This window comes from Barbatula barbatula (genome assembly GCF_947034865.1).
Source record: "Barbatula barbatula genome assembly, chromosome: 8".
NCBI lineage: Eukaryota > Metazoa > Chordata > Actinopteri > Cypriniformes > Nemacheilidae > Barbatula > Barbatula barbatula.
Window position 1 is genome coordinate 2778447 of NC_136771.1, and position 13735 is coordinate 2792181.

Sequence of the window (13735 nt, forward strand, 5' to 3'; positions counted from 1 at the left end):
TCACAGTACGTGTCCTGATTGGCTCTTGCGACTCATTTTCTGTGTTGTGATTGGTTTGAGAAATGCGACGATCTGTTTGGTTACCGCGGGATACGTTTGCCATTGAATACATTGATGTGCTCTGTGATTGGCTATCGGGACTCACAGCTCGTGTCCTGATTGGCCCTTAGGACTCATTTTCTGTGTTTTAGAAATGCGATGATCTGTTGGGTTACAGTGGGATACGTTTGCCATTTAAGAATATGATTTAAAAGAAAAACCCTAGCCCCTTATATATATATATTTTGTTTTTAATTTATTTATTTAATTTATTATTTATTATTTTATTACTATTATTATTATTTTATAATTTTTCTTGTTTGTGTGTATGCTATGCACCTGCACCCGTTTTGTACGTTTTATGGGTAAGAACTGTTATTATTGCCATATTGTTTATACATGAATATTTGTTAATAATAAAAAGAAAAAGAAAAAAAAGAAAAAGAAAAGTTTGCCATTGAATACATTGATGTGCTCTGTGATTGGCTATCGGGACTCACAGCACGTGTCCTGATTGGCCCTTAGGACTCATTTTCTGTGTTTTAGAAATGCGATGATCTGTTGGGTTACAGTGGGATACGTTTGCCATTTAAGAATATGATTTAAAAGAAAAACCCTAGCCCCTTATATGTATTTTGTTTTTAATTTATTTATTTAATTTATTATTTATTATTTTATTACTATTATTATTATTATTTTATTATTTTTCTTGTTTGTGTGTATGCTATGCACCTGCACCCGTTTTGTACGTTTTATGGTTAAGAACTGTTATTATTGCCATATTGTTTGTACATGAATATTTGTTAATAATAAAAAAGAAAAAGAAAAAAAAGAAAAAGAAAAGTTTGCCATTTAATACATTGATGTGTTCCATGATTGGATCTCGGGAGTCACGGCACGTGTCCTGATTGGCTCTTACGACTCATTTTCTGTTTTGTGATTGGTTTGAGAAATGTGACGATCTGTTGGGATACATTTGGCATTTTATTAATTGATTTGTAACAATGAACAATAAACACAAAACGCGTCATTTCAAGTTGACACGATTCAAATACTACATTTATTGAATTAAACATATTTTATTATGAATAATAATAATAATCTAAATTACGAAATAACCCAAATGTCTTCAGCATAACAAAATAACACTATGAAATCCTTAAAGAATGTTTACAATATTGACGATATAATCTAAATCCGATGACACGTCATCACTAATGATTTCATTGGCAACTAACAGACCCGACTCGAAACTATGAGGTTGAATTTACTTTCGTTTTCATATCGTGCGTTTCTGTGTGTGTGAATGGAGATCAGATACGTGAGAATCGGAGGCGTCAACTAGATTATTTCAACGAAATGCGGATTGATCCAATAAAGACGATCAGATGTCGGGATGAATTTTGCCTTTGTGAAGAGATTTGTGTGTTTCAGAGGAGTCACTGCGTTCTTGCTGTTTTACTCTTGTTGTGGTGAGTTTTAATATTGCTTATAACCAGATCAAGAACATTTACATTTAGTCATTTATAAACTAACTGTAAAATGGTTATATGAATGCTCTTGTTATACACACTTTTATTACATCAAAATCATAGTTAATGCTCATAAGGCAAACACTTCCTAAGACTATGTAACGTGCATAGTGTACCATGCTTTATTTGACACACCATTGTAATACCATGTTGTTTTTAAGCGCAAACCATGTGAGCAAGACAAAATAATGCGTTCATAAGAATGGTATTGTTTGTGTATATGTCCAATACAGAAGGCAGCACTGTTCATAACATCGAAGCCAAAGCTGGACATCCGGCGGTTCTCCCGTGTTCTTGTCCTCCAGATATCCCTCCATTCTTTATCTGGCAGAAGGACAATGTTGTTGTAAATTTGCACAGAAACGATGACACGGAGACTCAAACAGCCCGGCAGTTTCAGAATAGGACACATGTAAACATTCGGTCTGGAAACTGCTCTTTAGTGTTTAAAACTGTACGTTTATCGGATGAGGGACTGTACACATGTTACTACAGAAAGTCCCCTTTACGAAAGGTAGACATCCATCTACAGGTTACCGGTGAGCTCCCTGTTTTATGCTTTAATGTATTAAACCAATTCAGCATTTTAATTTTTCAAATGCTTGGCTGAGAAACTAAACCATGTGTACGGACCATCGCCTCTTATTTTGATCAGACCCCAGTATGGCGTGTAACCAAAGCGATGGCGCGTACCACTGTCAGCTCACGGAACTTCATCCCGAAGGAAAGATTCTGTGGAAACTCGACGGTCAACTTTTGCCATTATCTGTGCAGTGTAAAACAGATCCCATCACAGGCTTGTGCAATACCAGCGACTTCATCACGCTGACTGGGAATAATAATGCAACGCTGACGTGTGAAGTGACAAATTCCAACACGGACAATATAGTCACTATCTGCAAGCCAGGTAAGCCTGTAACATTTAAAAGCCAATAGTCATTTAAAGGGACAGTTCACCCAAGAATAAACATTTATTCATCCTCATGATTCATGTCATGATGGTTATTTTGTGTGACACAAAATAAGATATTTGGAGAAATCTCTCTGTGGTTTTGTGTCCGTATAACGGAAGTCAATGAGGGCCAATGTTATTTGGTTGCCAACGTTGCGTAAAATATCTTATTTTGTCTGCTTGCAAAAGAAAATTCATGTTTAGAAAGACACAAGGGTGAGTAAATGATGTCATTTTTATTGATGCATTATGTTAAAATATGTTAGTGTTACACAACCCCGATACAAAAAGAACCAGTGTGTTGTTTCTGCAAGTGCAGATGCAGAACGGGTGACTCACAGCACTTGGATGACATCATCAGCTTGTGGATTTCTCACTGTTGTGATTGTTATTGCTGCTGTTTTTGTGGGCATCATGTGTAGAAGACGCCAAAGGAAAAGTAAGTAATTTGAATCACCTGATATCCATTTCATATAAACTAGGTTAAATCTTCCGCCATGTTATGACACTTTCATTGAAATCTGATCTTGTCAGATGGGTGTGATTCATAATGTTCTTTTGGCTTCGCAGGAGGAAGTATTGCGACACCAGGAGCCACATTTGACCGCAGTTAGTTTTTAAACTGTTTTTAAACACGTTTTTAAAAACACTTTTTTTGAAGGAAACAGCTGGACGGATCGGACTGTCAGGTTACAAAAACAAAAATAAAATGCGTGGCCATTTTTATCGTCAAAATATTTCTGTTATTAAGGAAGATATCACATAAGTCAACCAGCTACATAAATCAGAAATGACTTTTTTTCTGCGTTTCTCGTGCTTTTGTATAACTTTGCTAATGAAATCTTAGGTTCAGCATCTGGTATACGATGAGAGACTCTGATATCTTGAACGTCGTGACTGATGGAATTAATTCATTTGTTAATGTTTATTTACTCTTCACAACATTCACAATGTGTTATTCCAGCATGTTTTGGTTAATCCCTGACTGTAGACATTGACGTAAACAGCACTAGCAATAGTCAATTATCATTTGTACAAACAAGAATAACTTTTCGAGTGGGTGTATTGGATTTGAAAGAGCATTGCCATTAATGCAAAAATGTGCAAACTATCACATGACTGGGATGTTTGAATAAGCAGTTTCACAGTCTTTGTTCGTTGCAGCTGTGTATAATAATCTATGAGCCACTTGTAATTGTGAACAATGCTCTCTTACATCGTAACTACATGTCTTTGTAATACACGTCTCTGGTCAGGTTTTGTACCAGTACATCGGGATATTTCACTATCATTTATCAAATTAAGTTTGAACGTCCAAAACCCGGTATACATTGAGTTTATATTGCTAAACACTGAAACGTTTGCTTACTGGCCAAAGTAAAAAGAGCACAAACGGAATGATGTTTTTATATTCCCAGTCTACAGTTTTCCATGAATTAGTCGCATTAAAATGTGCCATCCAGATACTCTATGATATTTTGAGAAAAATATTATGTTTAAATGTCATGTTAACTTCTTCAGTTCCTGTTTGACAAAACAGAACTATTCAGTTCCACAGGACAAGATGTTTTTCTTAGTTTCGTCCTAACACCATTCAGAACATTCATTCAGCACGTTTAAAATTGAAGGTCATGTGCAGTGCACTGTGGGATACCGTATTTCACACATTGTTTATAAAAGTATAATGATGTCCTGGAACTGAAAATTCTAAAGAATGTTTTTCTCTGTGTTCATCACAACAATTTAATTTATACAGGTATGAAATTACACAAACTATTATCCAGTAAAGTTCATAAAGATGAATCTGAACGTGCATGTTTCATAAGCCTAAGAGAGCTGAAATTGATCCACAGAACAATATGGGATGTAACTTCTGACACATTTCTTGTAATTAAAGCTTTTTCATTTTTGACTTGTATACAACACACGTTTACTTCTACGTAGAAATCACTTTGTGTCCCAGAAGAAGATGTTAACGCTCAGAGGAAGCTCTTTCATATGGAGTCCTAAGGTGTGTTTCCTTTAAGTATCAAGATGTATTTCCTATAATTACTTAGGAAAGCACAGATAAATAAGACTGTAATTGTTCAAATTGTTCATACAAAATGCAGATTGTTAAATAATCTGGATTTGGGTCAATTTGGTGAGAAATGTTCATTTTGAGATCTTTAATATTGACTTTTGATTGCAAATCTGAGCTCAGTTTGAGACATTGTTGTAACGATGAAAGTAAAGGAAGACCACAAGCAGAACTTCCTCGGGCTAATGTGCCAGAAAGCCACAGTGTTATTCTAGCAGGCCTTTTGAAGCTGCGATTCGGGCTCTTGCGCTTGAGGGCCAAGAAGTTTGCTCTAGAAGCCTAGTTAACCGTTGCTAGGGCTGACTGACATGTTTTAATATGATGCTATGTGTTTAATATGGTGCTAGGCAAAAAGACAGTGAGATAATATAAGGTTTGATTTGGTGACTTACACAGCCAAATGAGAAATCGAAATAAAAGCATGTGATGAAGAAATGTACTTTCATACTGCCAAAACACTCGTTGTCCAATATCTCCATGAAAACACATCAAAACTTGAAAATTCACAGGTGATCGTCATCTGGCAATGAAAGAAAGACTGAAAGCACACACCAAAATAAAACCCATGAATTCAAGTGAAGTGAATAAGTAGGCGATATTTATATGTTGGCACAATTTGCAGGTCTTTAAGATGAATATTAATTATGCATCTTGAGGGGAGACAAGCTTGTCTTACCCCTTGGAGGTAACCACCTACTTTTTTAATGACAAGTGATCAGTCATCATCACACAAACACAAAATCAACACGTTTGGCTTTAAATAGTTTTATTTTATTGACAGAAAATTGCCAGATTCTTAATCGTTTCGAAGACATCAAAACAAGCATGTTGCAAAGGGTTGGAGATTTTCATCTGGTCTTAGTAGTATGTTTCTTGTTCCACCCAGCCTGAAACAATATAACGCAGATATTAGAGTTACTTCAACCCTAATCTCTCAAAGAAATAAAAAACAAATAAAAACAACATTTTGCATTTGATTAATCTCATATATACGGTCAGTTCTCATTGTACTCAAAATAAATTGTCTGTGGAAACAGACACAGGTATATAGTGAAAGCATTATTTTTACCTCCTGGGTTTCTTCTGAGGATGTATTTTCTGACTTCATCATAGATGAAGATGAGCAGTGAATATGGGAAAGCACAGAACCACCACATGGGTCTAAATAAAAAAGAAAATCATGATCAGCTAGATATATGAAAAAATGTTTTATAGTTACTGTAATATGTCAACCTACTTCATGGGATACATTTTTACGGCCAAGTCCATGCCTGGGCAGTAGGACAGGAATGCTGCCAGGGCTGTTTCTTCAAACAGTCCAAAGGTAAGAACTCTGTTTCTACAAAAGTACAAATATACAAATAATGTTAAATATCAGACACATTGGAGGGTTTTTATAGATATAACGAGAAGCCATGAGCTGGAATTGAACAGACATCTGATAAATATCAAGCAAATTGTATATCTTCTTAAAGCTTGACATACTTCATTCCCTGCTTGAAGATGGAAAGTCTTCTGGTTTTACAGATGAGTAAATCAGTCCACTGCACGATCACTATGCTGGTGAAGAACGCTGTGTGGCAGGTGTACTCCACGATCTTTCTGCGCTCATACGTCTATAGCACACAAAGAGAGACGTAAAGCAATATTCAAAAGATCGATATATCTACACCTTAAAGCAAATGCTTGGTTGTGTAAAATATGAACAAACCCAGACTTTGGGTTTCAATGAACCAATGTTGGGTTGTTTCAACCCATGGGTGGTTCAGATATGGTCATATTTTAGGTTAAGTCGAACTAACGGTTGGGTTTGTCTATATTTTACTCAACCATGGTTAAAACGTGTTGCTTTATAAACGGTTTCATCTGAGAAACGTGCTAGACCGAAGTTGACCTTCAGTCTGTGTTTGGCTATAATATAACAATTTATTTTATATTCAATTTATATTGATATTATTTCACATTCAAATGTATTTTATATTAATTGTATTAAATTTAATTTAATAAACTTAATGATTCTTTGTGAAGGTCTACCGGAAGTTAAGCTCAGGCCACATACAGTAACGTTTGTTTATGTTGTTGCTGCTGAAACCGTCGATAGAAAGATTTGTTTCACATTTTTGACACTCACCCACTGTTGGCCGTAGCTGTCTTCAAGGTCGCTTACATATCTGTCTTCCCAACCAGTTCGAATTCCTACCAGATCCCACGGCAGAAATCCATTCTCAGCCAGAATCACAAAGTAGGTGAAGAATCCTCCAGCGGCTTGCATCATGCCTGAAGTTGAGTAGGATGACATAAAACGTGATTATTGGAAAAAAGCAATAATGAAGCTCCATCCCTAAACCTTTAACCATCAGACGTACGGAACCAGTTCGTTATAAAACGTATGAGGAAATTATTGTAAGAATGAATGCGAATTTGCCTCCTTGAAGTTATGTTTTTTCTGTAGTTGTGTTTGATCTGTGCAGGATGGATGTAAACTCTTACCGATCTGACCATAGCTCATGCTGATCAGTCTCTCGTTCACCAGCCTGTCTGTTTTAGCATCTCTGGGTTGTCTTTTCATGATGTCACTTTCAGCAGTTTCGTAGGCTAACGAGATGGCAGGAATCTGTGGTAACGATGGAAATGAATAACGCTATACAAAATTCCGTTTTTTGCATTGCTCTATCTAAAATGCGATCTTTTCCTTACCATGTCAGTGCCCAGGTCAATACACAGAATGGTGATTGTGCCCAAAGGTAGAGGAATACCCACAAGGACGAAAAACAGGAAGGGTGACATCTCTGGGATCTTACTGGTCAAGGTGTAGGCAATGGACTTCTTCAAGTTGTCGAAGATCAAACGGCCTGATGTGAAAGACTAAGAATAAGTATCAATGTTCAGCTTCATAATGAAACTGCTAGACATTTCATACCTTCTTCGACTCCAGTGACGATTGAGGCAAAGTTGTCGTCCAGCAGAATCATGTCAGCGGCTTGTTTGGATACGTCAGATCCAGCGATACCCATAGCCACACCGATATCAGCCTTCTTCAGAGCAGGAGAGTCATTCACACCATCACCTGTTACAGCTACGATAGCACCCTGATAAAGACAAAATATGAGGATTAAACATTAAGTACTTGAGACTTGAGAAAACTAAGAAGGATCGAATAAGGATGGTACCTGTCGCTGACAACCTTCCACTATGATCAATTTTTGTTGGGGAGATGTTCTAGCGAACACGATTTCTGTATGGTGTTGGAGGAAGTCGTCAAGCTGTTCTGAGCTCATATTCTTCAAATCTCCACCGTGGACCACACAAGCCTTAGCGTCTCTGAAGGAATCAAAACATCAAAGGCAAGTTTTTTAACACAATTTTACAGGGTGGCTAATTTGCATGAATTTGTCCCATCTTATTTGTACGTTTTATTGCAATCTGATTTAGCCCACGTAAGATTTAGGGATGGTGATAATTTGTTTCTTTATTAGTTAAGAGTTAATTAATTAGTTTTTTACAATTCCCATCGGACAAATTCACATGAAATTGTCACCATGAACAATAAAGCAGAATAATTATAGCTTTGTTTCCAGTGTCTAGAGTCGCAAGTGTACCTTGGATTAACATCTCCAACTGGGATTTTAAGCCGAGCAGCAATATCATCCACAGTCTCGTTGCCTTCGGAGATGATGCCAACACCCTTTGCAATAGCTTTAGCTGTAATCGGATGGTCACCAGTAACCATGATAACCTTTCGTAGAGGATTTAAAGTTATTATTTGATTTGCGTAATTTAAACAGATTCTAGTTGTGGATCTTGGATCAAGCACAACACCTTGATTCCTGCACTACGACATTTGGCCACAGCATCTGGTACGGCGGCACGAGGCGGGTCTATCATGGACATGAGGCCAACAAAACACATATTCTCAGTGGGGAAGTTTATGTTGTCAGTATCGAATGCAAAACCGTCTGGGAACTGGTCATCGGGGAGGCTGAAGTGGCAGAAACCTGTGAAAGAGAACCCAGATATTCCAAACATGCCCTTCCACGGTTTCCCAGGAATGAGATAAACGTTGTTAAGGTTGCTTTACCCAACACTCTTTCTCCAAGACCTCCAAGCTCTAAATATGCATTTTGGAAATCATCCTTCATTTTGTCATCCAAGCGTTGTTCCGTTCCCTCAATCAAAATGGTGGAGCATCGGTCCAGGACTTTCTCAGGGGCTCCTTTCATCACCAGCAGGTGTTTAGATTCTGAGGAATTGGGATTTTTGTGGATTGAGAGCTGGAGCAGGAGGGATAAAATGCTTTTAGAAAGATAGTTAAAATCCAAACAAATCTCCAGAAATTACCTCAGCATATAAAATTACCTGGTATTTGTTGGTGGAGTTAAAAGGGATCTCGGCGATATTCATGTTCTTCTCTCTCATTTCACTCACGGGACCACAGCAAAGCTCGATACACTTTAACAGAGCAGACTCGGAGGCGTCTCCAGCCGTTTCTCGCTGCAAATTAAATTTGATTTAAAAAATTTGCATACAATAACAGTTCTAAGAGTTGGAAACCTTTAATGCCTCAGTTGAGATGTTGAGAGCACACCTTAAGGACCGGCAGATGGCTCTGGTCAGATTGGAAGACGGCACGGTTGCAGAGGCCGGCGATACGTGCGAGGGCGGCCCAGGTGGGAGAGCTTCGGTCAAATGAGGTTCCGGTCTGGTTCTCTGTGGTGTCTGCTATATGAATCTTGTTGTCGAACCACATGTGAGCCACGGTCATCCGATTCTGGGTTAAAGTTCCAGTTTTATCTGAGCAGATGGTGGTTGTTGAGCCAAGCGTCTCCACAGCTTCAAGATTCTTCACCAGACAGTTCTTCTTTGCCATGCGTTTGGCGGTCAAGGTTAGACACACCTACACACATAGACACAAGATGAGGTTTTTGGCACACTAGACGAAGTCTCAATATTGTCTGATAGTAGTAGACTTACAGTTACAGTGGCGGGGAGACCCTCGGGTACATTGGCGACAATGATTCCAATAAGGAAGATGACGCCTTCCAACCAGTTATAGCCAAGTATAAGAGAGAGGATTAGGAAGGTCAAACCCAGGAAAACAGCCACACCGGTGATGATGTGGATGAAGTGTTCGATTTCTTTTGCAATCGGTGTCTGTCCAGATTCCAGGCTGGAGGCAAGGCTGGCAATACGACCCATGATGGTGCGATCTCCGGTGTTGATGACGACACCCTTGGCATTACCTAGAGGATATTATCTCATTTTAATATCTTAAAGACATTTATAGATTAAGTTAATAGTTCTTGATTTTGTACCTTCAACACAGTTGGTAGAGAAGAACGCAATATTTTTTGTCTCCAGAGGGTTTTCACTAGAGAGGTCAGGGCTACGGCTCTGGGGCTCAGATTCACCAGTTAGGGAAGAATTGTCCACCTAAAAAAACAGGATGTTTCATATAAACGTATGCACCAAAAAGAAAATGTTGCATCTGAGATAAAATGCTTAGGGGTTACCTTGCATCCGTGTGAGGAGATGATGCGGAGGTCGGCTGGGATTTTGTCTCCTCCTTGGACCTCCACCAAATCTCCTACAACCACCTCTTCAGCACTGATGCTTCTCTTCTCTCCATCACGAATGACCAGGGCATGCTGTATGATTGGAATGACGTTCACTGAGTGTATTTGGTATAAAATAAATTTAATTACATTTTATCAAATAAAACAAAAGCACATTTCCCTACCTGAGGGACAAGGTTCTTGAAAGACTCCATGATCCTAGAGCTCTTGGCCTCTTGATAGTACGAGAAGCATCCATTGACGGTGACAACAAAAGCAAGCACAAGACCGAGATACAGCTGCAGAAAATTATGTAAGTATGTTAGAAGATTATTTTATGTAAAATAATGTACAGTATCAGCGTTGTCTTGCATTAAATAGCAAAAAATTAATGTCTTACTTAGTATTTCCAGTACAATTTTCTTCAAATTCTTAAATTTTGATTGACTTGACAAGTCAAATATAATAAGTATTTATGGTTAAAACAACCAAACATATATTTAATTAAATTTTAAACTTAATTCAAGTTTTATTCTGTTCAGATATTTTCGATTGTTTTAAACATGAACTCACTTAATGTAGATCTTTTTTTAGAAAGAAATACTAAACAAAGTTAAGTCATTTTAAAGTCATTTAAATATTTAACACAGTAATGGTATATGAATGATAATAAAATATAAAGACAATTCATTATTTTCATACATTGTCATTTGCGGGTTCGTCCGATGATGCAGCCTGGATTGTATAGGCAAAGAAGCACAGAAATGCACCGATCCACAGCAGCGTTTGGAATCCACTAAAGAGCTGTCGGCAGAACTTCACCCATTCTGGAGTTGTAATGGGAGGTGTCAGGGTGTTCGGTCCATCACGGGCAAAGATCTCATTGGCTTGGTGAGAGGACAAACCCTGTCAGAGGTAAGGTTAATGACGTTATTAAACAGAAAACAGAAATACATTGATTTAAAACAATAAAACCCAGTCAAAGTTTGACTACTGTCTACTCACTTTGCTCAGGTCAGTACCGTACTTGCGGTGAAGCTCATCCAAGGTTAACTTGTGGTCCTCCTGCAGAAGATTCAGATACAAAAGTTTAAAATCGTTCTGTACAACTACTGTATTTAGTCTGCTTCAGAAAAGGAATGTACAGAACAGACTGGACAGTTAAAATGAGAAAATCTGGGCCAAAAACCAAATAATGTTTCTTAATCGTATAAAATGTACATTATACAGTAGCCTACTGTATATGTTGTGTGGTCTGCTGTAACATACAGTAATTTGCGGTTAATTTACAGAGAACACGTTCACTCAGACTTTCAATTTAAAAATTTTCTCTAAGGTGTGCAAACTACTATGAGTTTAATCTAAATTGTAATGCTTAGAGACAACATTTTTATCAAATTTTACACGATAATAACATTCTTTGCAATGTAATTAGTTTAACAAGCTTTATTAAATAACATTTAGATTTGTTTTATTATTATGTAATTTTATACTGATATATCAGTAGGCCTACAAATCTATCATTCTTTGAAAACAATAATTAAGAACGAGCTAAGCATGCACCTTTTAGATCACCTTTACACGCATGAATTGGTCCTAATAAAATGCCCAGATTTTCTTAAAAGGATGACCTGCATTGTAAAACACCAAAGACAAAACAAATCTTTCTTCAAATATAAAAAAACATCTATTTAACTATTTTCGTTTATTTTAAATATTTACTATTCAAAATTGTAAATCAAATCTTTATGATTTATTGGTTTTTAGGCTAATTTCAGCTATTCTAAAGTGCATTAAATATTTTAAAGTTTATAAACAAGTGCCATGAAGGGTCAATCAAAATTAAATAATTATTAAAAAACTAAACTTATGTTATATTCTTACTTTTTATTTCCATCAAACGGATATCAACCCAAAATTGTATAAAATATTTCAGACGTTGTTTCGTTTTTTTCCCAAAAGATTTATTAGAAGCTTATTGGCCAGAACTCATTTATAAATCATTTATAAATATATAAAATCCATACCAGCTCAACTTCTTTCTTCAGTTCCTCCATGTCCTTCTTGTTTTTCTTTCCCTTTTTAGGTTTTTTGACTCCATCCTCAGAAGTCGCTGCCTGCGTGTACTTATCATTCCCTGTCTGTAAAAACACAATAGATAAAATATATAAAACAATATAACATATTAACAAGTACATTGAACTTACCTAATGCAAACCAAGCGTCATTTTAGAAAAAAGTTGAATGAATTATTGTTCACTCACCCCGAGCCCCATTTTCCTTTTTCTGTGCCGGCTCAAATCGGGTGATATCAGGAGTCCAGATCCTCCTGGAGACAGAACCTGTGGGCATCTGAATGGGCTTCACACATTTATACCCTGCCATCTCACCTGTTTAATGGGGCGGTGTTCTGGGAAATGTAGGGAGGAGTTTGGTTATCATGTACTTCACCTTAAATAAACAAACAGACCTTCATCCATACAGGTAGGTCATTCTTTTGACATCACACTGAAGGACTGGTCAATTAACTGCTGTGTTATCAATAAATCTACATGGTGGCCTGTTAATAATAATTCAAGATAACTTCTGTTAAAAGTTAATTCGATGGTCTGCATTGTTGACTTTTGAGTATTTCTTTGTCTTCATCACAGTGAAATCTGTGTTAATAATTATTAAACATCTTATTTTAAAACCTTATTTTTATGACTCTTTGGGACTTTTTCTTACAATAGTAACTGATTGATAAGTTAACATCCAACACACAGTAATTGTAATTTCTCAACTACAATTTCTTCTGTAAACGAGCAGAAATGAGCATCATGTTAAATCTTCGAATGTGAATTTTTTGTCCATGTTTTCTGAAAGATTTGTTGTCAGTAAATAATGTCTTTAACATGTCCTTCATGGTATCTCATAAAGTTAAGTCCACACTTTAGTCACGACCGAGGGCCACAAAACCACTCTGCATTTCAACACAGATTGAACATTACATTCCTTTGCATGTCTTTGCTCAATCTATGTGTAAATTTAAGATTAAAAGTCTTTATATGGGGGGCCACAAAGCGGTGAACCTTGCACAAAGGGGTCCTTAGAAGGACAAAGTTTGAGAACCACTGCTACGGAGCACCTCAATTGTCCAAAGGAACCGCTGAAGAACATCTGAAGCACCAAGATATGGTGCTATTTTATTTAAGAGAATCTGTATCATTTTTTAAAATATGAATGTTTAGTAAATACAACGCATTGTTGCGGAACGGAAGTAGTTATTTACAATGCAACTTAGTTCTCTGGAAACTGATCCGTATATTGATAATGAAAACACTCTTTGTTGAAGCTAATAACACCTGGACTCCTTGACACAACCTTTTACAGATAAAGACAGTAGTGAACCACAAGCATATTCTTAAAATAAAATATAAATAATATATAATATATAAAGTAACACACACATCATTTAATCAACACAGCGGTACAGAAACCAACAAACATTTGAATAGAGCTTAATAATAAATAAAACCTTTCCAACAAAAGGTGAGTTCAAGGTTATTTTGTTAACAATTTGCATGTGCCTCTGTAAGAA

General features: G+C 36.8%; 2 protein-coding genes across 2 annotated transcripts; one reads left to right on the top strand and one right to left on the bottom strand.

The window, feature by feature from the left end:
* Nucleotides 1-1302: 1302 nt before the first annotated feature.
* LOC306897138 (CD276 antigen-like) lies at nucleotides 1303-4435 on the top strand. The gene is made up of 5 exons (XM_079461640.1): nucleotides 1303-1511; nucleotides 1805-2110; nucleotides 2227-2478; nucleotides 2843-2962; nucleotides 3094-4435. The coding sequence occupies exons 1-5, from the start codon at nucleotides 1436-1438 to the stop codon at nucleotides 3135-3137; spliced, it is 798 nt and encodes a 265-aa protein (XP_079317766.1). The 5' UTR covers nucleotides 1303-1435; the 3' UTR covers nucleotides 3138-4435.
* Nucleotides 4436-5176: 741 nt separating this feature from the next.
* LOC306897706 (sodium/potassium-transporting ATPase subunit alpha-1-like) lies at nucleotides 5177-12516 on the bottom strand. Its single transcript, XM_079462680.1, has 22 exons — nucleotides 12420-12516; nucleotides 12183-12296; nucleotides 11161-11220; nucleotides 10858-11061; nucleotides 10341-10454; nucleotides 10114-10248; nucleotides 9916-10033; nucleotides 9575-9843; nucleotides 9189-9497; nucleotides 8960-9094; nucleotides 8682-8874; nucleotides 8423-8598; nucleotides 8203-8339; nucleotides 7774-7924; nucleotides 7524-7692; nucleotides 7301-7455; nucleotides 7094-7217; nucleotides 6735-6880; nucleotides 6089-6219; nucleotides 5841-5942; nucleotides 5673-5764; nucleotides 5177-5490 (listed from the first exon to the last, which is right to left on the bottom strand). The coding sequence occupies exons 1-22, from the start codon at nucleotides 12429-12431 to the stop codon at nucleotides 5462-5464; spliced, it is 3075 nt and encodes a 1024-aa protein (XP_079318806.1). The 5' UTR covers nucleotides 12432-12516; the 3' UTR covers nucleotides 5177-5461.
* Nucleotides 12517-13735: the final 1219 nt, after the last annotated feature.

Excerpts from the sequence above, each read along its gene's own strand:
- LOC306897138 (XM_079461640.1), top strand. The coding sequence starts at position 1,436 with ATGAATTTTGCCTTTGTGAAGAGATTTGTGTGTTTCAGAGGAGTCACT. Across the intron at positions 2,111-2,226 it reads CATCCATCTACAGGTTACCG|ACCCCAGTATGGCGTGTAAC; the intron begins GTGAGCTCCCTG and ends TATTTTGATCAG. Across the intron at positions 2,963-3,093 it reads TAGAAGACGCCAAAGGAAAA|GAGGAAGTATTGCGACACCA; the intron begins GTAAGTAATTTG and ends TTGGCTTCGCAG.
- LOC306897706 (XM_079462680.1), bottom strand. Across the intron at positions 10,249-10,340 it reads TCAAGAACCTTGTCCCTCAG|CATGCCCTGGTCATTCGTGA; the intron begins GTAGGGAAATGT and ends CCAATCATACAG. Across the intron at positions 6,881-7,093 it reads CATGAGCTATGGTCAGATCG|GCATGATGCAAGCCGCTGGA; the intron begins GTAAGAGTTTAC and ends ACTCAACTTCAG.